The sequence below is a fragment of the Pteropus vampyrus genome, unplaced genomic scaffold, assembly GCF_000151845.1.
Source record: "Pteropus vampyrus isolate Shadow unplaced genomic scaffold, Pvam_2.0 Scaffold114, whole genome shotgun sequence".
Taxonomy (NCBI): domain Eukaryota; kingdom Metazoa; phylum Chordata; class Mammalia; order Chiroptera; family Pteropodidae; genus Pteropus; species Pteropus vampyrus.
The window spans coordinates 1,326,609-1,336,809 of NW_011888895.1; the positions used below are offsets into that span (position 1 = coordinate 1,326,609).

At 46.9% G+C, this 10,201-nt stretch overlaps 1 protein-coding gene and 1 pseudogene across 3 annotated transcripts in view; one reads left to right on the forward strand and one right to left on the reverse strand.

The window, feature by feature from the left end:
* The window catches only part of SETD4 (SET domain containing 4), a 37,688-nt gene extending 27,770 nt beyond the window's left edge, over window positions 1-9,918 (forward strand). For all 3 annotated transcript variants that reach the window (XM_011365647.2, XM_011365649.2, XM_011365651.2), the window contains 2 exons: window positions 6,422-6,566; window positions 6,907-9,918. In XM_011365647.2, coding sequence (XP_011363949.2) covers window positions 6,422-6,566; window positions 6,907-7,326 — 565 coding nt within the window. In that variant the 3' untranslated portion in view covers window positions 7,327-9,918. The remainder of the gene's footprint in view (window positions 1-6,421; window positions 6,567-6,906) is intronic.
* LOC111743488 lies at window positions 2,950-3,068 on the reverse strand (annotated as a pseudogene).
* Window positions 9,919-10,201: the final 283 nt, after the last annotated feature.

Below are 10,201 nucleotides of genomic sequence, written 5' to 3' on the forward strand. Positions count from 1 at the left end.
CAGCTCTGGCGATGAGTATTTAAAACCTCCTGGCGCCTCGAATCAGAAGGTGAAGCAAAACCCAGGACTGCAGAAGGTTCACTTAGCAATTATTAGGACAATAGATAGTTACAGTTTAACTTGGCCCTTATCACAAGGGGAGACTCTAAACTGTTTAAGATAAAAGAGAATTCAGGATGCCACTGAGGAAGCAGGTCACAGGCAAGAGTGTGTTTGAGGCAGGGAGCATAGACGTTTGCTTCTCGGGTTGTCTCGGGGGCTTATAACCGGCCTCCCAAGCCCAGACAGTAAAGGTGGCAGAGATTTGCTGCTGGAGCTGTTCGTAGGAATCACATATGGAGCTTTTTTAAAAAAAACTATAATAGCTGACATATAATTGTGTAGATTTAGAATGTACAGTGAGATGATCTGATATACATATACACATTGTAGCATGATTGCCAAGGTCAAAGTAATTAACACATCCATCATCTCATGTAGTTGACACAGTTAACTGTGATTGTGTGTGTGTGTGTGTGTGTGTGTGTGTGTGTTTGTGTGTGTGCAGGTGCTTAAGATTTACTCTCAGCAACTTTCACGTACAAATGCCGTATTATTAACTGGTCACCATATTCTACATTAGATCTTCAGAACTTCTCAAAACTGAAAGTTTGTACCCTTTGATCTACATTACTCCATTTTCCCCTTTCTCCAGCCCTTGGCGATCACCGTTCTGTTTTGTTTCCACGAAAGTGACATTTAAAAAAATAGATTTCACATGTAAGTGATATTACACAATATCTGTGTTTCTTGGTCTGGCTTATTTCACTTAGCAAAATGCCCTCCAGATTTGTCGATGTTGCACTTGGCAAGATTTCCTCATTTTTTATGGCTGAAGAATCCTCTCTCTCTCTCTCTCTCTCTCTCTTTCTCATATCGCATTTTCTTTATCCATTCATCTGTTGAAGGGCATCGTAGGTTGTTTCCATATCTTGGCTCTTGTGAATAATGCTGCAGTAAACATGGGCGGCCAGATATCTCTTTGAGAAACTGGTTTCACTTCCTTCAAATCGCGGGAGTGGGTGGGATTGCTGGATCATATGGTAGTCCAATTTTTAAGTTTTTGAGGAACTGCCATTCTGCTTTTCATAACGGATGTACAAATTTACATTCCCACCCGCAGAGTACGAGGGTCCCCCTTTCTCCTTAAGAACATTCGTTATCGCTTGTCTTTTTAATAACAGCCATCCTAGCAGGCATCAGGTGATAGCTCATTGTGGTTTTGATTTGCATTTCCTTAGTAACTGGTAATGTTGAACACCTTTTTATATACCCTTTGTATGTCTTCTTTGGGGAAAATGTCAGTTCAGGTCCTTCGCCCCCTTTTTAAATTGAATTGCTTTTTTGCTATTGAGTTGTATGAGTTCTTTGTAGATTTCGGATATTAACTCCTCATCACACATACGGTTTATGAATGTTTCCTCCCATCCTGTCGGTTGCCTTTTCAATTTATCGATCGTTTCTGTTTCTGTGCAGAAACTCTTTAGTTTGATGCAGCCCTACTTGTTTATTTTCGCTCTTGCTGCCTGTACTTTTAATGTCTTATCCGAAAAATCATGGCCAAGACCAACACCAAGAATCCCCCCTACATTTTCCTCTAGGAGGTTGACAGTTTCAGGTCTTAGGTTTAAGTCTTCGATCCATTTCGAGTTACTTTTTGCGAGTGGCTTAAGATAGGGGCCCAGTTTAATTCTTTCACATGTGGATCATCGGTTTTCCCAGCCCCACCTGTCGGGACTATTCTTTCCCCATTGTGTGTTCTTTGTGCCCTTGTCAAAGATTAGTTGGCCATATATGCATGGGTTTATGTCTGTGCTCTCCGCTCTGTCCCACTGGTCCTATTTGGCTGTTTTTATGGCAGGACCATGCTGTTTTCATTACGGTAGATTTGTAATGGGGCTTGAAATCAGGAAGCGTGAGGCCTCCGACTTTGTTCTTTTTTCCCAGGACGGCTTTGGCTATCCGAGGGTCGTTTGTGGTTCCATATACATTTTAGGACAGTTTTTTTCTAATTCTGTGAAAAATGCCATTAGAACTATGATAGCAATTGCATTGTATCTGGAGATCACTTTGGATAGTATTTGTCGAGAGTTTTTATCATAAAAACATGTCGAATTTTGTCAAATGGTTTTTCTGGACATCTGCACACTGTTTTTCCAGTCCATGAATGTGGAGCATCTTTCCACTTATTTGTGTCTTCTTCAACCTCTTTCATCAGTGTCTCATGCTTTTCAGGGTCCAGGTCTTTCACCTCCTTGGTTCAACTTATTCCTAAGTATTTCATTGTTTTCAGTGTTATTATAAATGAGATTGCTCTCTTAATTTCTATTTCAGAGAGTTTGTTGTTAGTGTATAGAGATGCAACTGATTTGTGTATGTTGATTTTGTATCCTGATACTTTGCTGAATTTATTTATTAGTTCTAACAGATCTTTTTTTTTTTTTTTTGGTGGAAGCTTTAGGGTTTTCTGTTTATAAGAACATGTTGTCTGCAAACAGAGATAATTATACTTTTTCCTTTCTGATTTGGATGCTTTATTTCTTTTCTTTGCCGAATTGCTGTGGCGAGGACGACCAATATTATGTTGAATAGAAATGGTGATAGCAGGCTTCCTTGTCTTGTTCCTGATCTTAGAAGAAAGGCTTTTAACTTTTCATCACTGAGTATGGTGCAGCTGTGGGCTTGCCATATACGGCCTTTATTATGTTGAGGAACATTTCTTCTGTACCTAATTTGTTGAGAGTTTTTATCATAAAAGTATGTTGAATTTTGTCAAATGATTTTTCTGTATCTGTGGAAATGATCGTAGGATTTTTTTTTATTTTAAGCGAAGCAACCCTTGGTTGACCTCACAGATTGCAAGGACCTTGTCAGCTTACAATCCCTTATTTTTTATTTTTTTATTTTTTACGCCTACAGCACATGGTTTTCCTAGGTGGTCTCCCATCCAAGTACTAACCAGGCCTGACCCTGCTGAACTTTCGAGATCAGATGGGATTGGACTTGTTCAGGGTGGCATGGCCGTAGCCAATCGTAGGATTTTTATCCTTCATTCTGTTAATGTGTATCACATTTATTGATTTGCTTCTGTTCAACCATCCTGGTTACATCCCAGGGATGAATCCCACTTGATCGTGGTATGTAAATCATGTTAATGCGTTCTTGAATTCAGTTTGCTAATATTTTGTTGAGGATTTTTGTATCTGTGTTCTTTGGGGATATTGTTCTGTAATTTTTCCCTTCTTGTGTCCGTGTCTGGCTTTGGTATCAGGGTAGTGTTGGCCTTGTAAAATAAGTTAGGAAATGTTCCTTCGACTTCACTTTTTTTTTTTAGGAGAGTTTGAAAAGGATTGGTATTAATTTTTCTTTAACTGTTTGGTAGAAGTCACATGTGAAACCATCTAGTCTTGGGCTTTTATTAGTTGGAAGATTTTTATTACTGATTCAATCTCCTTGCTCATAACTGATCTGTTCAGTAAAAAAGGAGAAAGGGACGGAAAACTTATTTAAAATATAAAAGCTCTGACTTCCTAAATCTGAAATGTGGCCATCCAGGTACATGAAGCTCAAAGGTCCCCTAACAGATACAACCTGAAGAGATTTTCTCCTCTGACTGGACAGCATCAAGAGATCTATTTCTAAATTCTCAGATTCTTTCTTCTGCCCAATTGAGTCTACTGTTGAAGCTCTCAATTGCATTTTTCATTTCATTCATCGTATTCTTCAGCTGGTCATGTGAGGTGACCTCACACAATACCACATAGTGACAACGTAGGTGGCCTCGCTTGGAGTAATCTCTTTGGTCTGTGGGAGTAGCACAGTGTCTGGGTCCTGGGGCACAGGTGCACCTCCTGTGGCAGTGGCACTGGTGTCTAAGGTGCAGGCATATGCACATCTTCCGTGGAGCCAAGGAGTGGGTCTCTGGGTCTCACCGCAGTCACTCCTGCCGGGACCTGGGATGGCAGGGTGCAGCAGCAGCACAGCCTGTGGACGGCGGGTCAGAGTCCCAACCCACAGGTGGCAGTTGCTGCACGGCAGCAGCACATCCCTGGCAGCGGCTCGTTTCAGCTTCCCGTTAGGATCCATGGAGCAGGGCGCAGAGCAGTGGCAGGGCCCCTGGCAGACAGTGTAGAGCTTTGACCTGGGACCCAGGGCCAGGGCTCAGGATAGAAGTGGCACAGCCTCACGATGATGGTTCATAGCCGCGACCTGGACCCGGGGTGGCGCTCAGGGCAGGGTCATTGTTGTCCTGGTAATGGTGAAAGCATGGCCTTGGGCATGGGGGCGGGGCTCAGGGCAGCACAGGCTGCCCTGGTAAAGGTGCGACTAAGCTGTGACCTGTGACCGAGGGCGGGGCTCTGGGTATGGCAGCTCCCTTCTGTGTGGTGAGGCACTGTGAGGTCCCGATCCCAGGGAGCAGGGCATGGCAGCCATTGGGATGCTTGAGGTCTTACCCCAGCGTTAGCTCCAGAACTGGGGAGGGGATGCTTGGTGGGGACCCTGGGCAGCTCTGTCAGCTGGGATCAGCCTTTGTCTAGCCCGTGGGTGACCTCAGTAGCAAAGGCTGCAAACATGCACAGTGCCGAGGCTTGGGGGGGTCCTCCTGCTCTCCTTTCCCCCGTGTGGTGAGGTTCTTGTGGGGGGATCCCCGCCGATCTCGAGCTGCTCTTGACCTGAGGAAGGGGTGACACAGGTAAAATGCTTCCTGTACTCTTCCATGCGGCCATCTCCGTTTTTGAGCTCTGTGGGATTTTTGCTGCTGCTTCATTGTAGTCCAGAGCTTTCCCTGAGCTATTTTTGTTGGTTTGTAGTTGTTCATTGTTTTGTTGTTTTTGTGGGGGAGATGAGCATTGGGACCTCCTAGCCCTCTGTCTTGCCAGGTCACCTCCCTCTCACGTGCAGAGCTTTAAAACGATCGAGACGGGGGTCCCATCCCAGATAGCCTGATTGAATTGTTCTGGGGTGTGCCAAGTTCTCGGGGGGCCTGAAGCTCCCAGGTGACTCTGAGGCTTGCCGTAGCTCCCCTTCTGAGTCCCCGGGCTGTAGGTACAAGTTGCTTTGACTTCTCTTAGCTGGAACATTCTGGTTTTTCAAGGGCTACGATTACAACAGGCAGGCTAGAGAGTAACAGTTGCTATGCTACTACACCAGTTTATGCTGCCTAAACAATCTTTTAAGTAGTACCAATGCACGTTGAGTACCGATTAATCCAAAGCTCAAGGGCTTTAACGTTTGGTTCAGCCAGTGCGCAGAAATGTGCGTGGCCAGACCACTCAGGGGCTCAGACACTTTAGTTTTTTTCATGGGTCTCCTTTAGAAACAAGCCACACCTGTTTGGGTCTCTTCCTGAAAAACGCAAAGTGGATCTCTGGATCGCTGTGGGACTTTGCAGTGAGCTTGAGACACTTCCACTCTTGTACACTTGATGGCACCAGAGGGCTGCCCAGCTGAGGACGCCTGGCTGCAGCTCCGTCAAAATCAGGCCACGGTGTCGTTTTTTCCCCCCCGAAGTTAGTAGGATCCCCACAAGGCAAAAACAACGCTGTGTGTTGCTACTGGGATAAAATGCCGAGGTTATAGTCTCCTGTGGGCCGTGAGACCTCCTTGGGTGAGAAACACAGGCAGATAAACATTAGTTCAAGGCGAAAGCTGCCAGAGAAGGGAATGGCCAGGTGTGGTGGGCTCAGAGGAGAGGGCAGGTGATAAGATGCAGGAACTGCCCAGCCTCTGCCTGCAGCGGCCATAAACCATGTCCATATTTAGCACTCTCTTTTGAGAAAGAGAATTGCTCACACCAGGTAGCGAGCGGGTTTTAATCTCTGTCATTGAGCAGGTAGACTCAGGTCCCGACATGCAGGCAAACAGGAAGGGTCACTTTGAAGGAGTTTAAATTAACCACCCACACAAAGAAAGGGGCTCTACCCCTGTGAGTCCTCTCCTGCAGATGTTTCTGGAATTAGAAAGTGGTGCGTTGCGTGGAGAGAGCTGGAAGGGAGCTATTTCTTCTGGGTGGCAGGAGGGCCGGCGTGGAGGTGGTTGTTGGCGTGTGTCTGAGCCAGGGCAGGACTTTGCTGCAGAGCAGAGATGACACCAGACAGACTCCAGATCCCCAACGGCTGGTGATGGGAGGTGACCTCACACGACGGCGCGGAGTGACCACGTGGGTGGCCTCATCTGGCATGATCTCTTCAGCCTGCCGGACTTTCACAGTGCCTCTGTTATCTGACCTGAGGTCAGGATGAAAGCAGCTCGCAGATCTGGGGTGCCGCCATCATGGTTTTCCCTGCCCACGCCCATCTTTTCCTACACATCTTGCCGTTCATGCACAGTTCGGCTTTGCCTTGAGTGGATGCCTGTTTTCTCGTTGGCATTTCCATTCCAGAGCTTGCTGGCAAGACCCGGACGAGGCCCTTACTTTTCCCCCTGAATTGCAAGAGCCAAGAAATCTACAAACGACTGTTTATCCGATGGGAGCGGCCTTGCTGGTGGCGGCTGCCGTGGGAAGCATCTTGCTGAAGCCGGTTCAGGTTGGGATAATGAGCTGCGTCTGCTGCGGTCCCGTGTTCAGGGCAGGTGGCCGCAGCACAGCCCGGGGGCGGGCGCCATGGTTCCCAGGGACACAGCCATCAGCAGAAGTGTGTGAGGGGAAGTCTTCCGTCTCTTCACTCGGAATGCAGTGTCTCTGCTACGGCAGGAGCAACATCCTGGGAACCATTAGGATCCATCTTCCTTCTTTTATAGCTTGCTAGTGGGAGGAGACTACAGGGGAGGCCACTGCCACCAAAAGATGTCCCTCGGGAAGCTAAGTAAGCGCTGTCAGTGTCTTTTTTACTGGGGTCACTTGCCCTAGAACCCTGCTCCCCAAAGGGCGACTGCAGACCAACAGCACCAGCGACCCGGGGAGCTTGTCAGAAACGCAGACTCTCAGGCGCCGCCCCGGGCTGGCCCAATCGGAACCCGCCACGTGACGAGGTGTGTGTGCACGTGGAAGTTGGACAAGCTGTGCCTCAGAACGCGTCCATGTGGCATTTCTGGGGACTGCGGAGCTGCTGGGGGCCAGCCCGGCACCCTGTGCGTGCCACCCACGGCCGAGTCCATCGTTGCTGGCAGGTGAAGGAAGCTTGGCTCATGGGTCAGCCGGCAAATTCCCTTCCCTGCCCGGGAGCACAGACCGGGCTGAGCTCAGTCGGGTCTAAGTACTTTCGCTGTAGTATCTTTGCGGCAGACGTTTTTGCCATAACTAATTGGGCACGAGGCAATTTTGCCATAAAAAAAAAAAGAAGGTAACTGGTTGACAGTTTTTTGGGGGATGGGGGTTTGGTTTCATCTCTTCATCGATGAAGTTCTCTCCCATTCTTATATTATGTATAAATCGTGTGCAGCCTTCCAGTTCGTGGTCTCTTCCGTGATGACTAGACTGGAGGCAGTGGTGACCTTAAAATAGCGTTTCTTCCAGATAATGATGATCGCCCCTAGAGCTGGTTTCTTATTTTGAAAACCCACTACACTGGGAGGGGAAGGCGAGGCTGAGGGCCTTCTTGGAGGGTGCAGAGTTGAACCCACATGTCCCCAAGAACGAAGGCAAGTGCTTAGGTCCAGTCCACAAAACAAGGCCAGTCGCTCGTGCAGTAGAGCCACGAATCTGCACACGTTCGAAACGTATTCACATATTTTGTATTTTCTGACAAAATCTTTTTAATTTCGTTATTCATTTTTTTTCGCGTTTTATTATATGTCCCTCTTTCATATTTTGTGATTTTTGTCTCTTTTACGGCAAAGGGGCCTTACAGCCAGTTAGTTATGTGGCGGGAATGTTTGCCGCAAGGAGGCACGTGCCGGACACGGAACACAGCCCTGGTCTGCTTGATGCCACGTGGGCTGCATGCCTGCACACCTTCCTTCTGGGCATTTCCACGGGCCACCCCCGATTCCCTGTGGCGCCGAGGTCAAGTGTAGGGACGGGCTTCACTGGGGTCTTATGGACCGAGGTGGCGGCCGTGGAGACAGACTTCTTTTTTCTTGTCTTAGGCCATCTGTAGGTTCTGAGACAGGAAGACCTCAGGAGAGGAGGAAGCTTCAGGGAAACGGGGCGTGGGGAGGACCGGAGCGGACCTCTGCTTTCCTGTGGCTTTGGTTCCCTGCGGGGGGGGGCCGACGTGCTCCAGGCTCCCCGGTCCCAGCCTGGCGGGGCCGCGGGCGTTCTGGTCTGGCCCGGCTGATTGCAGGCATTGTTCTCGCCCGTTAGCTCAGATTTGTGCAGACAGGAGAAGCACCCAGTGTCCCTGCCTTTGTTCATTATCTACCTTTTTTTCCTTTGTGAGGGGAAAAAAGAGCTGATTCCCTTTTGAGGGACATGAAAACTCAGATTTGTCTTCCAAAAGTCACCGTAGAACTCCAGATCACACGGGGGTCCTTCGCTGGCAAGAAGAGAGGCCTTACCTCCTGAATGTATAACTTACAGTACGTTCTCAGCAGACCAAGAAAAATGCCTTTTATCACGTCCTGGTTTTTTTCCTCCCATTGCTTTATTTCACTTACAACATCGCTCAGGCCCAAATGGTATTTGTCAGGAGTAATTGGCAAGCGCCGGAGGCTGTGTTCAGGGCTGCTTGAATGGAAAAAATCTCAAAGCAGTTGTCCATGTTGAAAGAAAACATTACATTTGATCTTTTATTTTATTTTTTTATGATTTCTGCAGACATGATGCACGTCTGCATTCTTGAGCCTTATAACCCCTTTATATCTGAGGGGGGAAAAAACCGCAGGAAGTAGCACTTCACAGTTAATTCACCGTGTGCCCGAGAAGCAACCACAACACACGAGAAGTCACTTTAAAAACATCACCCTGATTTATTTTTATTAACTGCCTAATAAAGCCTGCGCCGGTTTGCAGGTGGTTATACACTGAATCATGATTCCAAGCTTCACGTTTCATGTCTCTTTCTACTCGGATGTTTATTCTTCCGGATGAAACTGTGCCACCGTCCACATCCTTGTTTGGAAGCTGTGTGCCCGCCGGTGCAGGACATCATGCAGCTGGCGGATGAGCCTCACCTGACCGGACTGAGGTCCAGAGGGTGAAGTGACGAGACAGAGTGATGCAGGGAGCGGAGACTGCGTCCCCCACACCGTTAGTCTTCACGCTCTCCCAGACCGCCCTGCAGGTGTTTCGTCTTAGGTGCACAGCACAGTGACATAGTTTGGAGGCCTTTTAAGGTCACACAACCCAGCATAAATACACCTTCTTCCACATTCTGCGTGTATATCCGTATCTCTGGAAGGAAATGACAGCACAGTGACCGGGTTGCAGAGCTCATGGGAGGTGCTTGCCACCTCGTCTCTACTGCACTGGGATAATTCTGGGGTAATAATGCACATGAAGCGTCACTTCAAGGTTGTAGGAAACTGGGTCAGAGGTCCGTAAGCTACAGCCAGCCCTTATTTTTGTAAATAAAGTTTTTTTTTTTTTTTAATTCAAGCTTTTTAAATTGTGGTACAATATGCATAACTTAAAATTTGCCATTTTAACCATTTTAAGCGTACGATTCAGTGGCATCGAGTACACCGTTGTGTAACTATCACAACTATTTCCAAAACTTTTTAATTACCCTAAATAGAAATTCTGCTCCCATGACACAGTGACTTCCTGTCCCCTATCCCCCCAGCACCTGCAATCTACTTTATGTCTCTAATTTGTCTAGTCTAGATATTTCATATAAGTGGAGTCATGTGATATTTGTCATTTTGTGTCTGGTTTATTTCACTTAGCATAATGTTGCTGAGGTTCATCTGTGTCGTAGCATGTGGCAGTACATCATTGCTTCCTGCCTGGCCTGCTTTATTGAAATATAATTGACAATTAGCATTGTATGTATTTAAGGCGTACGCTTGATGATTTGGTATGCATTATGAAGTAATCACCACAGTCGAGCTAATTAACATATCCATCACCTCACATAGTTACCGCCGTTTTTTTTTGTTTTTTTTTTTGGTGATGACAACACTTAATATTTACCCTCTTAGCCCATTTCAAGTAGACAATACCTATTGTTAACTATAACCCAGTAGTGTGCATTACATCTCCAGAGCTTGTTCATCTCGGGTCATTGCTTATTTTTATTATTGTCGTAAAAACACATAACTTAAAATGTATTATCTTAAC